Raw genomic sequence first — 21,202 nt, forward strand, 5'->3', positions numbered from 1 at the left:
TGGCTTCTGTCCCTTCCTGTCCCCAGCACCCATCCCCAGAGGGCACACAGGACTCCCTACCTGCAGGGAGAGGGAGAGCAGCCCCACCTTGCACCTACCACGTGCTTCTCCTGCCTCAGAGCCGTGTCCAGATGCAGCAGATCTTTTAGGTGAAGGTTATAGATACACAGGTCAAGATCCACACTGGAAAGTGGAAAGAGAAACAGAAAGCCATGAGAGTGTTTGGGATGGGGAGTCGGGGTTCCAGGGAGTTAGCATATCCCTGCTTTGTACAAGGCTTGGGGAACCCTGACTCCAGATTTTTTTTTTTTTTTTAAAGACTCTACTCATTTATTTGACAGAGAGATCACAAGCAGGCAGAGAGGCAGGCAGAGAGAGGAGGAAGCGGGCTCCCCGCTGAGCAGAGAGCCCAATGCGGGGCTCGATCCCAGGACCCGGAGATCATGACCCGAGCCGAAGGCAGCGGCCCAACCCACTGAGCCACCCAGGCGCCCCCTGACTCCAGATTTTAAGTGCTGCCCAACTTAGAGATGCCTAACAGCCGTCCCAGGTTTACACGAAGGAATCAAGGGAACTATTTGAAACTCAGCTGTGACCAGAAGGGAAGCAGCTGCCTGAGATATAAAGGAGAGGAGGCAGCAAGAGTCAGAGGTGGGAGAAAAGAGGGTATTACACCCCTTCCTCGATCGAAATGCCCGTCACGTGTCCCCCTCCTCTGCCCCTGCAGGCAGACGTTCTCATGCCCATTTCACAGATGGGGAAATGGACTGAGAAAGTCAAGTAGCGGTCACACGGTCACAGGGCAGGTAAGTGGCAGGGCAGATTGGACCATCTGTCCTATGTGGGCAAATGCACTTTGAATGGTCACAGCTCCCCCGACCCTCCCAACTCTTTGCCATTCTGCTTTTACTGGCATCAAAGGCAGCTTCTGTCCACCTCCTGACAAGCCGAGTGCTGGTTCCTCTGCCAAGGGCCACCAGGGAGCTCTGAGCTCCTAGCCTGCATGACCATCACATCTGCAGGAAGGCCTGTTTACTTTGTTAGTGACACAGCGTGGACACTAAGTATGCGGGCAGTTTCAGCTGCACAACACAGTGACCTCCCTAGCTGCTGTCAGGGTGGGCCCAGAGCACATCAGTGATTCAATGAGACCCCCTAATGGGTCTCTCCCAGGGGCTCAGGTCTCGCTCTATAACCCCCACATTGGTCAACACCACACAGTAGCTGGGGAGCTCCAGCTCGGACACTGCATAGCTGTGTGTGCGTGGCTGACTTGCTTAACCTCTCTGGGCCTCCATTCCTAATACTGACAGCGACTGGGTCCATTGGTGGGCTTCCCCAAGCTTTCTTCTCCTTACCTCTCACAGATCAGCGCCTCAGGGAAGCTGTTGGCCCGGACAAAGGTGCGGCTCAGGAACCTGTCGTAGCTGGTGGTTGAGTGGATGCTGGACGAGGAGCTGCAGTCCTCCTTCTCGGCCTGGCTCAGGCTCCCCAGGCTGCTGGAGGGGGAAGCCTCCACCGGCTGGTTTGGCAAGATAGCCTGCTTTAAGTTTTCGTGCAGAGAAGGGTTGGAGGAACCGTCGGCCAGCGGCTGGGGTGGAGGGACAGAAAGCACAGTCAGTCTTGGGGACCTAGTATGACTTTGCTTCAGTAATTACACCAGTGGCGAGGGACGCCGGTCCCAGGAAGGCCAGGTGGGGGCAGACTGGGTGGGGATGATTAGACCATAGAGCTTTTGCCCCAGGGTCACACCCACACCCAAGGGACCCATGTCATGGCTCTTGTCCCCTGCAGGCCAGACCCTCTACAACAGGCTCCTACCCCTTAGCTGTAAGTCTGGGTCTGTTCCCCAGTGGCCCACCTGCACCCCACACTTGACTGCTAACCCTGACCTCCTCCACAGCAGTCCACCTGCCCCCCATCTTTCCCACCACTGGCTCAGACCCCTAGGGGTGCTCTGTCCACGAACCTGCTGACCACCCAGCTCTCCCACATACACTGACCTGGGTGTCACCCTCCTGTCCCCAGTCCTTCGAGGCAGCTCCCCACTGCCCTTGAATGGGCCCAAAGCTGCTCATCAAGGAACTCAAGCCCCATGCACTGCCTTGACCATGTCACCTTGACCACACAAGGTGATAGCTTAGGGCCTGGCACAGCTGGAGGGCTCAACAGATGTCGGTCGCCCCCTCTGTCCAGCCTGTCCTGCTGCTCCAGGATGTGCCTGCCCAAGCAGTCCCGAGCCAGCTGCCAGCTCTAAACCTCCCCTGTCATTTCATACTTCTGGGCCTTTCCAGATTCTGGTCCCCCTGCCTGAAACAGCCCTCACTCACTGTCGGCTGGGCAGCAGCACCTCTCCCCCGGAAACCCAGACCCAGGGTTGTCCTACCCAGCCCATGCGGGGTTCCACAGGCCTCTGGTCATTTCTGTCTTGCCTGGGCTCACCCATCATCCTACAAGCTCAGCCCAGACCGCGAGGGCCTCCAGGGTGAAGATGATGCCATCCCGACCACTGGATAATCCCCAGGGCCCACAAGGAGACAGCCTGCTGGGGGTGTGGACGATGAATCACGCCCCTGCTCTGGGAGTTTTGTCCCTTCAACCACCCACCAGATGGCTAAGTGTGGGGAGCAGTTCCCAATGTGTGTTCCTGGGAACAGTTGCAGTTACTGCTCCCCATCAGTAAGGGTTCCGCAGAAAGCTTAATTTGGGAAAGTCTGTGTTATGCAAAGTGAAGTCCTTGCTTTGATGCAATACTTTGCAGAGCCTGGCTCTGGCTGTCTTCAAAAGCAAATAATCATTGAAAAACAAACAGTGAATGCTTGGTTGTCACCCGCCATGCTAAACCCTATGTCTATTATCCCATTTGACCCTCAAGCAACCGGGGGAGGCAGGACGGCCCTCCGCCCCCATTTCCAGATGAAGAAATGGAGGCAGAGTCAGGAAATGGCCCACAGAAAATTGTCGAGACAGGAGTTAGGACGGAGTCTGTGTGACTCCAGAGCATGTCCTCTTTATGGTCAGGAGAGCCGGCTGCATTTCCCTCAAGTACTGGACCAGGGACTCTGTCCTTCATGTCCTTGCAAACCTGGAAACACTGTGGGCTTTGCTGCTGTCTGCAAAACATCTGACCACAGGTGTGAATTCCCTGCTTCAGGTGTAAGACCTGCAGACACGTGACCTCAAGCAGGTCATTAGCCTCTCTGTGCCTCAGTTTCCTTAGGCATAAAGAGCCAATAACAGTCTGATTCACCTTATATGAAATGCCTAACATGTGACAAATGCTTAGCACTGTGCTAGCCCCCCAGGACGTGTTCAGTAAGGTCGATCTGTGAGTGAGGAGCAGTGCTGGTAATTGTGTCTGTGCCCAGGTTTGTGTTAGTCTAGAACAGTGGGACGTGAACCAGCTGTGCTGCCACCTGCTGTCCCTGGGGACACTTTGCTACACCCTGTTCCTGACAACGCTGTCATAAAGTGGATTCATCCTAATGTTTTCCTCCATCACAAAGCCTCAAAATTGTCCCTATTGACTTGCCATAAAACCCCCAGACAGGACCCCAAATCACTCACTCCATTGCCAACTCCCACCCCAATCTCTGGCAATTACTGAGTAATTGCATTTCTCAGACAGAGCTGAGAACCCTCACCCGGAACTTCTGATTGATGGGATAGATGACTTTGGCCTTCAGTGCAAATGCTGTGATGTTGCTGTTGAAAGCCGGCTCACATTCCTGGGAAGGAAGAACAGATGGCATGGGGTGCTTTATGTAAAAGGAAAGATAACGCACTAAGAGTTACCAAAATGCCATATCCCATTTGTAACAGTGGCCTCAGGAAGGGACCATAACAGGCACATTTAGATCCAAGTAGGTTCTCACTTGCTAGGTGGGAGGGTGAAAGGGTGTAGGGATGGATAGATGGATGGATGGATGGATGGATGGATGGATGGATGGATGGATGAGTGGATAGGTAGAAGGAGAAGTGGATGGATGGTTGGACAGATGAACAATGAGTGGATGGATGGATGATGGGTGGACACATGCATGGATGGGAAAATGAATGGCTAGGTAGGTTGATGGCTAGTAGATGGATGGATGGATGAATGGGTAGATAGGTAGAGAGATGGATGGATGGACAAATGGGTGGATGGATGGATGGATGGATGGGCGGATGGATGGGCAGATAGATGTTATGTAGCACATGCCTTATTTAATTCTAAGTCTTCAGCTTTGGAAAAAATAAGTATTTAAATATTGACAATAATTAAGTTTTCCTTAAAACTGCAAAACATCTTTTAGTGGAAAAAGGAAATACAGAATAGTTTTAGCGTTGCCATGGAGGTAAACACATCCGCATGGCAATATTCACTCAAGACTCTGGATCGGATCCTTAAATGAAAAGCGGGTGGGCAAGTCTTTTCACTTCTCTGAGCCTCAATCTTCCAAGACAGAAAACAGGTACCATATCCTCCCCCAGGACCACGTGGGTAAAGCACCCAGTGAAGTAGCTGAACAGAACAGAATTGAAGCAATGGGAGGCTCTAAGGAAATGCGGGAAGGAGCCACTTCTCCAGGGAGCCTTCTCTGACCATAGCTGGACAGACTTCTTCATGGCCCTACGTCCCCACACCCTTTCTGGGTCTCTCTCCTGCCAGGGCTGCCCCCTGCCCCTTGCTGGGTGGGCGCTGAATAAATGTTTTGGGAATCAGCTGCAGGAGATGCTGGCGACAGACAGTCAGGAGCCTGGCACTCCAGACCACGAGAAGTCTCTGCTTACCGGTTCTGAGCCAGCTGATGGGCGAGCACTGCACCCACATTGACTTCAAGACTTCTCAGCTACACCCTTTCTGAAGAAAGAGCTTTGTGACAAATGACTGATTTCCAGTTGCCAGCTTGGAATGCAACACGCTCCCATGGGGCACACAGAAGGATTTATTGCTTCCCCATGATGTGGACATTGACCGGCACTGCCCGAGCCTGTGGTGTGGACCCTGGGAAGTCTCTGGAGCGGGTGTCCCCACGATGTCCTTCTGAACTGGCTGGGGATGGGAGCCACGTGGTGAGGACTGGGCTTTGTCATTTCCATCTGTACTTTATGACTCACAAAAACAGACTTAGATGACAAGAATGGGTCAGACCACCGACACGTGCCACATTCTTCCACTTCTGAGGGCTCTGAGCCTTCCACGGAGGCTACTGTCTCCACCCTTGGGAGATGGGACACAGAGCAGTTAAGCTGTGAGCCCAAGGTCACACAGCTAATAAATGCCAGAACTGGGATTTGAGCTCAGATTCCCTGGCTCCAAGTCCCTCCTCTTTAGCTGACACCTTTCTGTCTCCTCCAACATCATGCAAATAAGAACGGGGGTGAGAGCCAGGAAGTTAAACGGGTGAGTGTTGGGTGGAGAAGCCCCTGGACTGGCCTCACCATTCTCCAGGAACACAAGGCAGATCCCAGATACTTTGTGACTCCCACACCCCAACCTGCCATGTCAAATCAACCACAAAGCCCACCAGCTCGAACTCCTAAATGTCATTCACGCCCATTGCGCTGGCCCAAGCCACCACCATAGGGCTACAGTAGACTCCAGGCTGGCTCCCATCCATGCACTGAGCGCCTACTATATGCTGGACTCTTTATGCCCTCTTGCTCATTTAATTATCACACAATAGCCAGCTTGGGGAGGTCTGTACTATTTCCATCATCTCTATTTCATGGAGTGAGTTTCCAAGGTTAACTCCTTCCAATGCATTCTCTCCATGGCCATCGGATGATCTTTTAAATCTAAAATCCCCATCACTGCCAGCTTCAACCCCTTCCTGGCTTCCTTGTGACTCAAGGGAGCAGAGCCTAGCCTGTCCCAGCCCCCAGCATCCAGCCCCAATCTCTGCTTGAAGCCGTGTGTGTACAAAAGCAAAGGATGACAGTGAGATCAGAAAGGCTGATTTCAGACCAGGCTGTATGATTTGTGGGGCCTACTACAAAATGAGAAGGGGGAGGTGTGTCTGATTAAAATATGATTAAGAATTTCAGGACTGGAGAATACAGAAGCCAGAGGTGGGGCCTGACTGAGCTTGGGTTCTGCGAGACTGCACAGATAGGACCCCTGGGAAGCCAGCCGGCTGGGGCCACTTTCCAGCACAGACTCACCTGCTCAAGCAAATTCAGGCCCTGCTTTCCTAAACTTGCAGACAGAGGTGAGGAGAAAGCCCAGCACGGAAGGGGTGGAAAATGAGAGGAAGACACGGCCCCTGCCCTCCAGGGCAGAGAGAAAGCAAAAATTGCACTAAATGTAGAAAACATAATTAGCAGCACAAGGTGGAGATGCTGGGGTCCACCTGGAACGTCTGGAAGCAGAACTCGGGATGCACATCGAAGCACAAGGGACGGGTTACTGCAGCTGCCTGGGGAGCCCGTGCCTGTGTGCTTCCGGCCCATCCACCTGCAGACCACAAGCCCCTAGAGGACCAAGGACTGGCCCCGTGATGGTCGTGGTGTTCATCAGGATGAAGGATCCGGAAGCACTTGGCACACGCAATCCAGGAGTGAACAGACTTCTGCTGTTTTTACTCCCCCCCGCCCACAGCTTTTCGTATTAAGTTCAGATGCCTTCCAAATTCTGATAATCTTCTCAACCGTAGCAATACAATTGTACAGAAAATTGGTTTTAGTGCGAGCCTACCATATAAAACTTCTTCGGCGGAAGCAATGCAATTATTCAGAAAATTAGTGAAAACATAATAGCAGGAAAAGAAAAGGCCTTTCACTCACCAATGTAGAGGCGTTCTTTCAGTGAGTGCCCGGAGGTGTCCACGAACAAGCCATCCCCTCTCCCTCCTCTGGAGCAAAAGGACAGGATGAAGAGACCCAAGGCTGTGCCGTGGCATGTGGAAGAGCCTTCTGGAATTTTCTGTTTGCTTTTGATTTGACGTGAGGTATTTATCAAAATAAAGTTTAGGCAAGGAGTGGCGCGAACTATAAGTGCCTTGGTTTTCCGTGCATTCCGGGACATCACAGTCAGAGCTCAGCTCACCCTGTCAGAATTGGTCCTGGCCAAGATCTGCTGACAAGCTTGGTCTGCAGAAGGCAGGGCATTCTAGTGAGCCAGTCACTGGAACAGGCAAATCTTTAACTTGGCCTTTGGCAGTGATTAGCTTGATCATCTGGTGTTGCTAAGTGGTTAACAGGTAAAACGTTACTAGGTAAAAACATGAGCGAGGCTTCCAGGGAGGTAGAAGGACTTGGCTTCCCTGGAATCACTGATGAACACTTAAATCCCATAGTTGGGAAGTTCACAGAGTCAACCAATGGGTGACCCTCGGGCCAGCATCATGACCATCCTCATGAAGCCAAGAAACCAGAGGCTCAGAGAGGTTATATCTCTTGCCCAGCATCACACAGCAAACAGGTGACAGGGCTGGGTTCCTGGGATCCAGGCACCAGGATCCCCTGAGCCAGTGTGTTTTCACCACGTCCAAGGCCGCCCTCTGCATGAGCAGGACTGTATGCATGCAATTCGACCATGTGAAGCATGCATTTTAGTAATTTTCAGTATCTTCACAGATATATGACCTAGCCCCACAATCAGTTTTGGGACACTTTCATCATCTCAGAAAGACACCCCACACCACTTAGCTCTCACCTCTGTCTCTCCTCTCTCACCCCCTCCCCAAGCGCCCACCAGCCTACTTTCTCTGTCTGTCAATGTCTGTTGTAGATGTTCCATATGAATGGTATCTCGTGATATGTGGTCTTCCGGGACCGGCTTCTTTCCGTGAGCATGATATTTTCAGGGTTCCTTCATGTTGTGGACCATTTCGGCACCTCCTTCCATTTTCTGGCCCAAGAGTATTGCATTTATGGATAGAACACATTTTGTTGAGCCATTTGTCAGCTGATGGACCCTTGGGTTTCCACATTTTGGCCGAAGAGTGCTGTTATGACCACAGTGTGTGTGTTTTTATGTAGCTGTGTGTTTTCATGGGTGTGAACAGGGTTTTGATGAGACAGGCTGATAGGAACAGAGGGAGACAGATGAAGGAAAGAGAGACATCAGGAACCCACCTGTTCACAGAAACACAGAGATGCACGTGGAGAGAGACATGAGAGAGAGAGAGACAGGGATCTCCAGAGAGACACCCTGACACACACACATACAGACATATGGGGAGAGACGAGCACTTGGGGAGGCAGGGAGCGTGGGCTGGACACAGAGCAACTACATGCCAGGGGCTCACTCCAGCCCTGGCTCTGGCTCCCCATGCCAGCCCCGCGAGGGCAGCCAGTCCTTCCCCTGGGCTGCATAATGGAAGCCAACCTCTAGAATCCTCAAGAAGGGGACAGAAATAAAATCTACCTCATGGGGCCACTGAAAGAGGTGCAGGAGGTAATTCACATGAGTGTTCACATCACTCAAAAGTGACACATGGGAAAATGCCTGGTGCTCAGTAAGTGTTTAAAAAACAAAACCCAAACCGAACAACAACAACAAAATACCTTTCCCCTTTTCTTGGAACCCTCTACCTCTGTCTACCTACATATCTATCTCCCTAAATATCTATATTTCCTTTTGGGCATTTGAGGCTAAATGACCAGAATCCATGGTACTTTCTGGGGAGCAGCAAGTGTCTAGAAATAGCACACCTTTGGCAGAAACATTGTCTCTCTCCAGGGAGCTCACGCACAAAGTGGTGCCCTACGGGCAGGCTTAGGCTGGACAGGGTGGGGGCCAGCGAGGAAGGACCAGGGAGAATCCACCTTTAACATGTCTGTCAAGAGGGCCAGAGCCCACACTCCTGGATATTTACTTGACATTCACTTAAAAAGAAATAAAACGACATGAAAAAGCTTATACACATACATTCACAGAAGCCCTAATCAGAATAGCCAGACATGGGAAACAGCCTGCTCTACACTATATCCCCACAGTGGATTGGGCGATTAAATGGGACAGATTATAGACACACGCAACAACATGATTAAGTCTCGAAAGCAGGACATTCAGGCAAGACCAGTGCGAGAAAGCACATGATCCCACTGATGTGAAATTCTAGAACAGCAAAACCATCCTGGTGATGGGGAATCACAGCAATGTCTCCTTCTGAAAGGGGCAGGGCGGGGGTGAGGGAGATGTGGGAGGGTAAGCCAGAAAGGGGCACTGGAGAACTTTCTGGGGTGATGGAGCATTCCAGGTTGGTGCTCTGGTTACCAGGATGTATACACTTACCTAACCGTAAACTTCAAATTTGTGCATTTTGCCACATGTAAATTCTATGACAGCAAAGAAGCCCAATTGGGACAGGAAATCTTTCAGAGGCTCATCTGGATGGCATCTGCACTGACCGTACGCTGATGCGTATGACACCCAACACTCGACTCGGCAAATAAACCCAAAAACGCAGCTTACATCCACAGGCTCCTCTTTTGACGTCTGGGCTTCCCTCCTCCTCCTCCTTGATGGGGAGCCGGTTTCCGAGGGGTCCTGGACATTAGACTCTAAATTCTTGAGCAGACTCTGAGCGTCGTCTTTCTAAAATCCAAAGGTGGGGGTAGGGAGAACACATTGAAGCCAGTCAGCCTAGTCCCCTGGGAATTGAGCCATCAACCCCCAACCCCCCGACCTGTGCCCATCTCTATGTCTCTGCCTGGCCCTCTGTGTGTAGCATCACACCTCCTACCCCGCCAGGGGTCAGCCACACAGCCTTTGACACTGTCCAGGCATCAGCTTCCTGAGAAGCCCCAGTGTTCCCCACCTCAGGATGTCCTCAGGACCTGGAGGTCACACTTGGATCAAAGGTGACTCCACTGTTCTTCTAGGCTGGGGGCCCTTGGTAGCCTGTGAGCAACCTGGGCTAACAGCTGAATACAGGATATGGCACATAATCATTAATTTTCCTATTATTTCCCATAATGCCATTGGATGATTTCAAGAAAATATTTTAGGTACCCTTAAATTATAAAATCATTTGTGTAATGCAACTCGGTTGATCCTTGGTATTGGTAGATTCTGTATTTGTAAATTTGCTTACTTGCTGAAATTTATCTGTAACCCCTAAATCAACACTTGTGGTGCTCCGTGGCCATCCCCGGGCACAGTGTAGTGAAAAATCGAGCTGCCTGCCACGCCTTGTCCAACAGAGAGCCAGTGAAGGTGATGCCCTGCCTTCCTGGGTCAGCTCTCCCGCCACAGACTAGAGTCCCTTTCGTGTCCCGTGAACGCCATTCTTCTCCCACGTCTGTGCTTCCCGTTGCTGATGTGGTTGTTTAAGAATGACCTGTACGTGTCATGTTAAGTGCTGTGCGGTGTTCCTAAGGGCAAGAAGGCTGGTGTACGAGTCATGGGGAAAATATGTGCTGGAGAAGCTTCATTCAGGCATGAGCTATTTTGTGCCATTGGCTGCACGTTCACTGTTAACACAATAACAATATGTATTCAATAGGGTGTCTTTATACTGAAACACACAGCACACAAGGTTACGTACTGGCCCATTAATGAAGACCTTGTGGCTGGAGTCTTGCAGAAACCTAGCCTTGTGTTTCCCCCGAGAGCAATGATTCAGTGTTTGTTAATTCTCTGTTTGCCATGATTCCGTAGATCATAATGATCAACTGTATTTGAAATCCCGTTATGCCAGAGACCCCAGATCAAGTCCCTCTTATGGCTGCTCATGGATATAATCTTTACACTGAAGTTAGTTAGCAACTGCTACGAAGCAATACTAAGCATCAAGGCTTATTCTAGTCACTGGGAATGAGTAATGGACAAAATAAAACTCCTGACTTCGTGGAGTTTACATTCCAGTGATGGAAGAGAAATGTAAATAAATAAGTAGTAAGTTAGCAGTAGTAAATGCTAGAGAGAAAAATGATGGAAGATAGGAGAATGGAGGGGAAGATCTCTTGAGCAAGGTGGCATTTGAGAAGAAATGTGAAGGAAATGAGAGAGCCAGCCATTCAGATATGTCAGGGACAAGCTTTCCAGGAGAGGGCACAGCAAGTGCAAAGGCCCTGTGGCAGGAGCATGCACAGCCTGTCCAGGGAAGGCCTTGTGGCTGCATCAGTCTGGGTATGGTGGAGAGGGGCAGATGATGAAGCCAAGGATTTAGGGATTGTTTGTTGAGTTATAGCCGGCCATTACAAGGGTTCTATAGGAAAGGACCCAACCAGATCATCCTACAGTAGAGATATCCAGGCATAAAATTCATCCACTCCATAGAGAAGCATCATTATTTTGTTTCCCAGTTAAAAGTGACCAGGAAGCCAAGGCTCATCAGCCACTTGAGGACAGACTCTAACATGAAAGAAAACCCCTAAGGAACAAAAGGAAAAAGCAAAATGGAATCATACGCTGTGTAAGGAGAAGTTGTTTATTAAAACAAACAAACAAACAAACAACTGTAACATCCTCAGAGAGCCAAGAGAAGATGTTGCGCCCACAAAATAAGAATAGGGCAGCATGAACATAGAACGTTCCGAGGACAGAAAAGGACACTCAGAACTGAGAAATGTGAAAATCTCAACACAAGCGTTGTTGGGAGAAGCCTTCCACAAACGGCCTAAAAAGACAATGAGATGGAAAACAGGAGAGAAGGAAGGCAATTGGCAGTCCAATTCAACCAGAACATGAGACGAGTTCCCGAAAGATGCAACAGGATATTTAAAAGGTAAAGAATCGTGAAGGAACTCAAGGGAGTGAGTCTGACCCCTGGAAAGGCCTCCGGAGTGCACGCCCCAAGGAGGACATCCAAGTGCCACCAACCCCCAACCTGTGTGATTCCTATGTGCTGGGAACAAAGAAGAGATGCTTCCAGATTCCACCGGGGAACAAAACAAAGTTATCAGGGATCAGAACAAAATCCTATTTCTCCCCCTCAGCCATGGCACTTGGGAGATGATGGGAAAAATGCCTTCAAAATTCTGGGGGAAAATTATTTCCAGCCTGGAATTCCATGACCTAACTACTCTCACCAAGTCAAGAATAAAGAGAGGAGGGCGTAGATAATTTCAGACACGGAAGTTCTCAAAAACCCTTCCCCCCATCTTTCTCTGGAAGATCCTGGAGGCTGTGCTCCACCCAAATGAGTAAATGAACCCAGAAAGACAGTGGGGGGTCCCTGAAAAAGGATGCAACTTCGGGGAGGTGACAAAGTTTCCAGCGTGATCAGCCCTGAGAGGCCCCACTGGTGAGAGCAAAAGCCTAGGGGCAGCTGCTTCTCGAAGCTGAAGAACAAAAACAGCACTGGAAAGGCTCCTTAAACACAGCTTGCCGATCCCACCTGCAAAAATTCTCATCAGAGAGTCTGGGGTGGGACCCAGGAATTAGCATTTCTAACAAGCTCCCAGGGGCTGCTGCTGGTGCTGCTGGTCTGGTCCAGCTGAGAGTGGCAGTGGGTCCAGACAGCAACCAACTCAGGCTGAAGCAGGTGAGAAGTTTACTGGAGAGGTGTTTTGCAAGAAGATAAAATTGATCCAATACTTAATGCCTTCAAAATTCTCAAAAAAAAAAAAAATGTACAGAAATGGAGGGGAATCCTGCATTAAGTGAGTAAGTACGCAGAATATAAGCCAATGTGGCAGGGTGCGGGGAGCCCTGGGTAACAATTTCAGATGAAACAAAATACAGTAACAAAAAGGAAAAGAATCATAATCGTAGCTGATCCTTGAATTGCGGTGAAAAGTGCTTCCGGAATCGTAAGAAAGGAAACACTGAATACCGATTTAACCAAAACTGCCCAATGGCCACAGAGGGCGGGTGACGGCGGGGGTGGCTGGGATGGGTGTGCATGTGAAGGAGAAAAGAGAACTGAACTGCCCCCCAGTCCACAGCGGGAAGTCCATGCTATGCCCAGAGCCCCAAATGCAAGGAGCAGCCCAGTAAGGTTGTTTACAAAGGGGAAGTAAATGACCAAAAAGGAGGCTGAAAGAGTCGGACGAGGTGGCTGCTGGGAAGCGGCGAGTGGACTAGGGCGTTGGTTGCTGCCTGTACATGAACGCTCGAAGTGCACGTGGGATGTCGACGCAATCCAAAGTTCTAAGGATGAAATAAAAACGAAAGAAAAGCAGCAAAAAGAAAGAGGTATGACATGCGATTACGAGTGGGGTGGGGTGGACCAGAGGAAAACAGAGATCCCGGGGTGCACGAGGGTAGAAGTGCCTGGAGGGGCAACTCTGTGCATACTGAAGGATGAGCGGGCAAGCCGAGAAAGGTCGCTCAGGCAGACAGAAGGGATGTGCAGAAGGGGAGCAAGGAGATGCTGGGGCATGGAGGGAGCAAGGGGGGCTGGAACGCAGGGGTGCAGGGGCACACGGCACCTTGCGTTCGGAAGGATGCCCCAGGGAAGGGCAACCATCTTGCGCAGCCCTTCTTTACGCTAGGAAATCGGACATAACCCTCTTCAAGCAGTCAGAAGTCATTGGAAGCTTTTAACCCAGAGAGTCACTGCTGGATGTGCGTTTTAGGAAAAGAGACTTAAAGAAGAGAGGAGGAAAGGAGTCCACTTAGAAAGAAGGCTGTTGCTAAGGTCCCATCCAAATCATCTGAAAATCCCATCAGCCAGACTCTGGAGCCAGAGACCGCATCCCACCCCCACCATGGCTTCTGCCCTGGTCTGAGCCACCATTACCTTCAACTGGACTAGCTCAGCCCTTACTGACCAGGGCCCAACCTCAGATAGCTTGGTTAATCGCTGTGAACCTCAGCTGTCTCAGCTGTGAAATGGGCCACCGCCAGGGTCTGAAGGTGTGTGCCCCATTCCCCAAGCATAGGTTGAAATCCCAACTCCCAAGGTGATGGTATTTGGAGGTGGGGCCTTTGGGAGGCGAATAAGTCCTGAGGGTAGAGGCCTCCTTACGAAAGAGGTCCCGGAGATTCTCTGACCCTTCTACTCTGCGGACACAGTGAGAAGTCTGCAGCCTGGAAGTGGGCCCTTGCGAGAACCCAGCAGTGCTGGCACCTGGTCTTGGACTTCCAGCCTCCAGAACTGTGAGAGAGAAGCTTCTGTTGTTTGTGAGTCACACAGTTTATGGTATTTTTCTTAAGAGCAGTCCGAACAGTCTAAGACAGATTCTATCCACTACGTCACCAGGTGGCAGAACACTAAACGCTCTGATTTAGGGGTCCCGACAGACTGGGGTTGAAACCCAGCCCTACGGTTTATTCATCATGTGCCCCTGGACCAAGAACAACGCGGGGGAGCCTGGACTTCTGTCTCTGGAAAGTGAGGATAATAACAGCTCCCCCACTCAGAGGTTTGGGGCAGGAATAGAGAACCAAAAGTCCATAAACAGCTCAGAACAGGACACCCAGCAAAGGTTGTGCGCGTGTTATTCCCCTCTTCACACAAGAAGCCAGTGTCCCTCAGTGTTCCTTAACCATCAGCAGGATGTGACAACCTCAGACGGATCTACAAGTATCTCGTTCTGTAAGTTCCGTTCAACCTTTATCATGCCTTTCCAGCAAAACACTCCCCAAAGTCTGAAGCAGTCTGCCGGACTTGTCTCCTTCTTGCATGGGCCAGGAATGCAGGGAAAAAGACCGCGCGCCTCATCTCACATCCTACCGACTTCATCCCTCAAAGAGGTCAAAGTGGCAAGGACCCAGGGCAGTGATCACACCACACGGATCAAATGCCCGCTGCGTGCCCACATCTCCCCACAACATCCGATTCTGTAACAAAGGTCATGAAAACCGTCCCTGAATCTCCTGTGACCACTGCCACCCATGAAGAATACAGTGACTTTGGGCTCAGACACACGTCTGTCACTTTGGCAAGTCACTGAACCACACTGCGCCTCAGTTTTCTCAAATGCAAAATAGGGTCCTTAATAGAACAAACTGCCAAGGCTGTTGGGGAATCAGTGAGATAAGTCAGGTGCAGAGTAAGTCAGGTGCAGAGTCTAGTTCAGTGCCCAGCACACAGTGGCCCAACTCCCCAGCCTGGGCTACAGTCAGACGTTCACCTGACATCTAGTGTTTTCTGGAGACTGTGACCCTTCAGCAGCAAGGGCAGGGTCTATCCTGCACAGGACTGTGGCTGGCAGGGGTGATCAGCACACTTTTACTCTAGGGATGACATTGTGAATGAATGCATGAACGCATGCCAGGGTGGCAGCTGGGACTGGAGAGGCTATTCAGGTAACCCACCGGGCAAGCAGCAGAATGGACAGGGCTGGGAATCGCAGCCCTTCTGTCCACCGTGTTCAGCTGGACCCCTCCGCCAGCGGCGAGTCCAGACCCTTGGTGCTCCCGATGAGAGACTGAGGCCTCCGTGGGCTTTAGTGGCTGCCTGTGATGGCACAGCAGAGTCGGAAGAAGCAGCCACTTCTGGCGGACCCCAGACTGGTGGCGCTCCTGTCACTCCGCCGTCCCCCTCTGGTCTCGGTCTCCAACCCTCTCCCGGGCTGGAGGGGAATCCAGGGCAGGACCCGGTGCGCGCGACGCCCGCGATCTCGCTCCAGCGCCGATGGGACCCAGGAGGCCCGCACGCGCCCTCCATCCGGCCACCCGCCCGGTGGACCCACCTGATGCCGCGGGCGCGACCGGGAGGCGCGGCAGCCGAGCCAGAGGCCGAGGCCGAGGCCGAGAGCGGCGCCCAGCAGTACGGCGGGGGCCAGCAGCGCGGGCGCCGGCCGCACGGCGTCCCGGCCCAGCGGCAGGCGCGTGTCGCTTTCGCAGGCCGCCGCGCCCCGGGCCATCGGGGGCGCTCAGGCGGAGGGCCGGCCGCATCGCCCCCGCTGCCGCGCGCCGCCTCGGCCCGCCGCCCGGGGCACCGTCCCCGCCAGCTCGGCAACAGCGGACTCACGGACCGGGCGGGCAGGGGCGCGGCGCGCTCCGCGGACTCCTCCGGCCTGCGCGCTCTCCTTCCTCTTGCTCGGGTCCCTCTTTCCCCGCGCGGCCCCGCGGAAGGGAGGAGCCTGGGCGGTCCGCCCGAAACTTCGAGCCGCCCCCGCCCGGGGCTGCTCTTGTACTGAGCATGCCTGGCAGGAGGCGCGGCGTTCAGCCGGAGGAGCTTTCGGAGGATTCCCGGGGTCTTTTGGCTTCTCCGGAAGGAATTGGGGCGGGGGGGGTTCTCAGCCGCGGGGGAGGGTGTTCCTCGGTTAAGTTTACTGAGCCTGTACAATGTGCTAAGCATTTAGCTTGATGATGTCAGTAACTTTCTCAACTGCCCTCTGAGAGTGGTATTATTCTCTGTTCATCTTCCTGGTGAGGAAGGTCTGGGTCAGAGTGGCTAAGCCAGGTCCCTCTCCTGTCCTGTTCCTATCTGTACCAATTGGTCGTCTTTGGACCTCACAATCCACCACCACCTCTGAACTTGTTAGCCTGAAGCCTTGGTTTTAATCCTATTCTTCCATGAATAGTCAATACTTTGCCTCTATGATGATGTGTAGAGAGACTATTACACGGAGCCCCCACTAAGAACAGGACATTGTGGGGTCATTCATTCGCTCAGCCTTTACAGAGAACCTGCTGATGGAACCAGTGCCAGGCCAGCAAGGAATCAGGCAAGGTCCAGACATCAGGGATCTCATGGGTGTGTGGGGAGATAGACATCCAGATGAATTCAGCATCTGTTCTTTCCTTGAGCAAACATTTACTGAGCAGCTACTAGGTGCTAGCTCTTGTCCTGGGTACTGGGGTACAGCAGTGAACACACATGTATCTTTGAAGCTTAATTCCTTATGAGGGTAAAGGCGGGAGTACCATGGGAATCCACTGCAACAGAGAAGGGGAATTTTGTATCCTTAATCTGGATGTCCATCTCAAGTTTCTAGTTTTTATACTTCATCAACCTTCCAGGTGGGTAAGATGGCAACTAGTATCCAGATTTTCTTCTCGTAGAAGTAACGGACAGCTAGAGTGAAGTTGCTTATTCAAGGTCTCACAACCAGGAAATGGGACGGGTATATTAACAGCTGTGTCTGGCTGGCTTCAGGACCCTCTCTTCTATCCCGGGCTGCTTAAATGTTTCCTTCGAAGCACCTCCAAGGCTTCTGAGAATGTGTATGGGACAATAACCTAAAGTTCTTGCTTTTTATGTTGGCTGTTTCTTTGGATACTCAAAATTTAGTTTTAAAAATATAGTGTTTTGGGGGATTACTTTATTATAAAGTTGCCTGGGTATTAAAATCATCTTTTAAATGACTCATGTCAAATAGAACTGATATGCTAGCATCTAACCTTTGGCTGTGTCTCACTCCTGGCATTTTGCCAGGACCCCCCCCCCCCCCCAGGGCACTGTACCTCTGGTGGGAAGCCTGGGTAATAAATTTTCAGAATCTCAAACCTTACTCCTTTGTCCATGTTGAGTTAGGGAGGGCCTGTCCTTCGAGGGGTTGGAGGGAAAGGGAAGTGACAGGTGCAAAGGCTTCCTGGCCTGAGACTGCATGACAGGCTGCCCTCTTTTTCCCCAAGGAGCGAGTCACTGAGGACTCAGGGGAAGCAGGAAGAAGCAGAGAAACTGCTCTACCTGGCCTCCTCCCAGTATCTATCTTCCCCTGCAAGGCACAACCCTACCCCCATGGAGAGTTCAAGCCTCCTGGCTCCAGACACCAAATCCCCTCTCTCTGGTTCCCCAGAGATGTCCCACAGTGGCTGGCCTGACTACCAGTCTGGGTACCTGGGCAAGTCCAGGGGCTACTCCACATTAGGGGCTCAGGCAGTAAGAGCCCAATGCGACTGAGCTAAATCCAATAGAAAGTGAGAGTGGCCTTCCCCCCTGTCTCAGGATCTGCCGGTCTCCCTCCCAGCTCATCTATGCTGTCCTGTCCTCTCTGGGCTCGCCAGCACTCAGGGCTCTGCCTCTCCAAATGCTTCTCAGTTCTCTAATAAGGGGCTGGTGCGTCTGGAGCAGATTCTGGGTTCAGCTCAGTATGGTGTGTGTATGTGTCAAGGAAGGCTTCCTGAAGGAGGTGGTTCTGAGAACTGGGTAGGCATCAGTGGAGGAGCACTTGGAAGCACCGAAATCTTTGGGAGCAGAGGAGTGACCCCATCTGAATCCGATTTGGGTGGAGCTGAAGCCCTGGGCGGGACTTGAGCAAACCCAAGTGTGGCCCCCGCCTTGCTCCCTCCCTTCCACGCCCGCCCCCCTCCCAGAAGCGTCCCCGCCCTCCCAGCCCCAGATGCCGGAGTCCATTCCAGAAAACTTTCCAGGGTGGCTCGCACTGAGCATGCTCCGCGGCGGGGCGGGCCTGGGGTCCGGAAGCTCCGGCGACTCCGGCTCGCCCGCCACTTTGGGGTCGCGGGTCCGGAGGGGTGATGGGCTCGGCGGGCGCCGCGGGGCGCGCCACGTCGGTGCTCACCTGGAGCCTCCTGGCCGCCGCCCTGGCGCTGCCCGCTGGGCCGGGGGGCCGACGCTGGCACCCCGCAGGCCCGGATCTCCTCGGGCGCCCCCTCGGCCCGCTGCCCCTCCTGGATCCCCCTGCGGCTCCTGGGGCGGGGCCTGAGCGGACCACGCAGGTAAGGAAGGCCCGCCCCCAGCCTCCTTCTGTAGGACTTTCGTGGCTGAGCTTTGTCTACACTGGCGACGGGGAGGCCCCTTCGAGTTGGGGAGATTATCGGAGGGAGGGCAGGGTCTGAGTAGGATGCCTCGGGTGTTCCTTAGTATTTGGCGCTCAGGCCCGCAAAGTCCCAGGCAAGGTGGAACCCCGCAGGGCTTTGCCAGCCGCCCGGTCGAATCTCGCCCTGAAACCTAAAAGCCCTCTGACCTAGGCCAGGCGCTTCACTTTTTGTGCCTCTTATTCCTGGTCTGTAAGCCTTTGCGGCCTGTTAGCCGCGGGAAGGTGCGAGAGGTAGGCGCGTTTCCATAGACACCTACTTTGCAGAGGTGAGCACGCCCCCGGCCCCCCCCCCCCCCCCCCCCCCCCCCACTCCCAGTGTAGGGGTTGTTAGAAGAACAGTTGGGATTATCTTGGTTGCTGCATTTATCCACTTCCCATCCACCCCTCCCTCTGTGGCCCCAGATTTGGGAAGGCACAGAGCCTTCCTGTCTCCCTAGATTCCCCTTGCCCTTTCCTCCAAAGCTGGCCTCGAGTTCCGCTTTTGTCTGCAACCCCCGCCCCAGTCCCCTTGGTCAGTGGCCACCACTTAGCCCCTGGCTTTTGGTGACTTTCTTCTGAGTCTCCTCCACCCCCTAATTTGTGCTCTCCCTCACCCATTTCCCCCTATGGCTGGTGTCCAGGACAGGTGATCTGTCCTTTGTGTACCTATGGCCACTTCCCTCTCCAGCCCTCACCCCCTCTCACGGACTTCTGGCAGAGCTAGTCTTCTGTTCCCAGGACAGCCCTGTCCAGTGGTCTCTCCCCTCATGGCCTTGGGGTCCTCCCTGCCCACCCGCAGGGGCTGGCTTCCCTGGTTCTGTTGGTTCTCTCCTGGCAGGTCCCAAGGGGCTTGCTACGCTTGCTACAGAGTTGTAATCTGTAAATCTTTAAAGGAGATTCTGTTCATTTTCTGTTATTAGATTTTCACTAGAGAATAGTGAATAATAACCCTGTATCAATTTACTGAGCTTTAAAAAAGTCCCATGACAGGGGCGCCTGGGTGGCTCAGTGGGTTAAGCCGCTGCCTTCGGCTCAGGTCATGATCTCAGGGTCCTGGGATCGAGCCCCGCATCGGGATCTCTGCTCGGCAGGGAGCCTGCTTCCTCCTCTCTCTCTGCCTGCCTCTCTGCCTGCTTGTGATCTCTCTGTCAAATAAATAAATAAAATCTTAAAAAAAAAAATAAAAAAAATAAAAAAAAATAAAAAAGTCCCATGACAGAATATTTTCACAAGGTCCTTCCACTTGCTCCTGTCCATAAGGTAGGATGTGTCTGACTCATTTTGCAGGGGAGAAAACCTGCCCCACCCCCAGGCCTGTGCTAGGCTCCCAAGAAGGCCTCCAGGTTCAGAGCCCACTCACCTGTCCTGTTTTGCACTTGCTTTCATCTCTGAGAAACCAGGGCCAGAACATTCTCGTGGACACTTGTCCCCAGGCTCTACCGGAAAGTGCCTGAAGATACATGCTTAGTGTAAATTATCATCTGTCCCTTGTTGCAGAGGGGAAACAGAGCCAGTTACAGCAATTTCCCACGTTGCCCAAGATGCCTCGTCAGTGCAGGAGCCTCTAGCCACGTGTGGTTATTTAAATTTAGACATTTCAGGTGCTTCATGGCCATGCATGTTAGAGGCTACTATGTTGAGGACAGCCCAGACTCTGCAGCATTCTCACTGTGGCAGAAAGCTCTGTTGGGAGTTTGTTGGCAGGAGAGAAGACCGTGAAGGGTCAAGTGGACAAGAGGCTCTGAGTCAGCCATTCACTTCCGGTGTTCGGGGACGGCTTCCTGGGTGGCGGGCTCCTCTCTGGGTGCTGGGATAGTAGAGAACAAAGCAGGCTGTCTTAAGAAATCTGCCTTCTTGGGGCAAGAGAAGGAAGTAAACAGTGGTGCCAATCTGAGCCGTAGTTGGCAGTGGTTTGGGCTGCGGAGAGAAGTACAGCGGGCAGAGTGAACTGGGAGAGATGGCAGTGAGCGCGCTCTAGTCGCCAGTGGTCAGGGAGCGTGCTTGGAGGAGGTGACAGGTGAGCTGAGCCTTGAGTGGAACGAGGGAGGGCAAGGCCATGTCCACGAGAAGAGCTTTCCCGAGTGCTGTGATAGTGAGGCCAGAGGCAGGGTGTGCTTGGTGTGGTCCAGGAGCAGCAAGGAGACCTGGGGGCCCCCAGAGTGAGGGAGTGGGTGGACGACAGGAGACCAGGAGGTTGAGGAGGGGCCAGATCAGGGAAGGCCGCGTGGCTTATGCCCAGGATCCTGGCTGTTATTCTGAGTAAGGTGGAAGCTGTACGGGTTTGGAGCCAGAAGCTGACACACTGTGGCTCATCTTTCTAAAGCACCCCGGTGGCAGGGGTGAGGACAGAGGACGAGGGCAGAAGCGGTTGCAAGAGAGGAGGTGGGTGGGAGACCAGGCCAGGGCGGAGGAGTACTGGACCAGGGTGGTGAATGGTGGGCTGCTAGCTGCGGGTTTCCAACGTATTTCGAAGGTGGAGCCAGTGGGATTTGCTGGGATCAGCTGTGGATTGAGAGAGAGAGAGAGGCGTCCAGGATGAAGCCGAGGACTTGGGCCTGAGCAAGTGGAAGAATAGAGGCACCATTGGCTAATACACCGAAGCCCTGTGGGGCCATCAGGAAATCTGTTCTGGTCTGGCTGACTTTGGCCAGGAAGACACGTATGGTAGAGA

At 52.7% G+C, this 21,202-nt stretch overlaps 2 protein-coding genes across 10 annotated transcripts in view; one reads left to right on the forward strand and one right to left on the reverse strand.

Moving 5' to 3' along the window:
* EVC (EvC ciliary complex subunit 1) overlaps window positions 1-15,889 on the reverse strand; it is a 61,895-nt gene extending 46,006 nt beyond the window's left edge. For 3 of the 4 annotated variants that reach the window (XR_007125276.1, XM_047718845.1, XM_047718844.1), the window contains exons 1-5: window positions 15,517-15,889; window positions 9,404-9,526; window positions 3,645-3,728; window positions 1,359-1,591; window positions 99-183 (exon numbers count right to left, since the gene is read on the reverse strand). Coding sequence is in view for 3 of the 4 variants with exons in the window: in XM_047718845.1 (XP_047574801.1) it covers window positions 99-183; window positions 1,359-1,591; window positions 3,645-3,728; window positions 9,404-9,526; window positions 15,517-15,690 (699 nt within the window). In the remaining variant the exon portion in view is untranslated. The remainder of the gene's footprint in view (window positions 1-98; window positions 184-1,358; window positions 1,592-3,644; window positions 3,729-9,403; window positions 9,527-15,516) is intronic. The other variant, XM_047718846.1, reaches the window with a different exon arrangement.
* A 2,267-nt stretch (window positions 15,890-18,156) lies between these two features.
* EVC2 (EvC ciliary complex subunit 2) overlaps window positions 18,157-21,202 on the forward strand; it is a 123,369-nt gene continuing 120,323 nt past the window's right edge. For 5 of the 6 annotated variants that reach the window (XM_047718850.1, XM_047718851.1, XM_047718854.1 and 2 more), the window contains exon 1: window positions 18,158-18,451. In XM_047718850.1, coding sequence (XP_047574806.1) covers window positions 18,251-18,451 — 201 coding nt within the window. In that variant the 5' untranslated portion in view covers window positions 18,158-18,250. Of the gene's footprint in view, window positions 18,452-21,202 lie in introns of all 6 variants that reach the window. The other variant, XM_047718852.1, reaches the window with a different exon arrangement.

Source organism: Lutra lutra, chromosome 2 (genome assembly GCF_902655055.1).
Source record: "Lutra lutra chromosome 2, mLutLut1.2, whole genome shotgun sequence".
In the NCBI taxonomy this organism is placed as follows: Eukaryota; Metazoa; Chordata; class Mammalia; order Carnivora; family Mustelidae; genus Lutra; species Lutra lutra.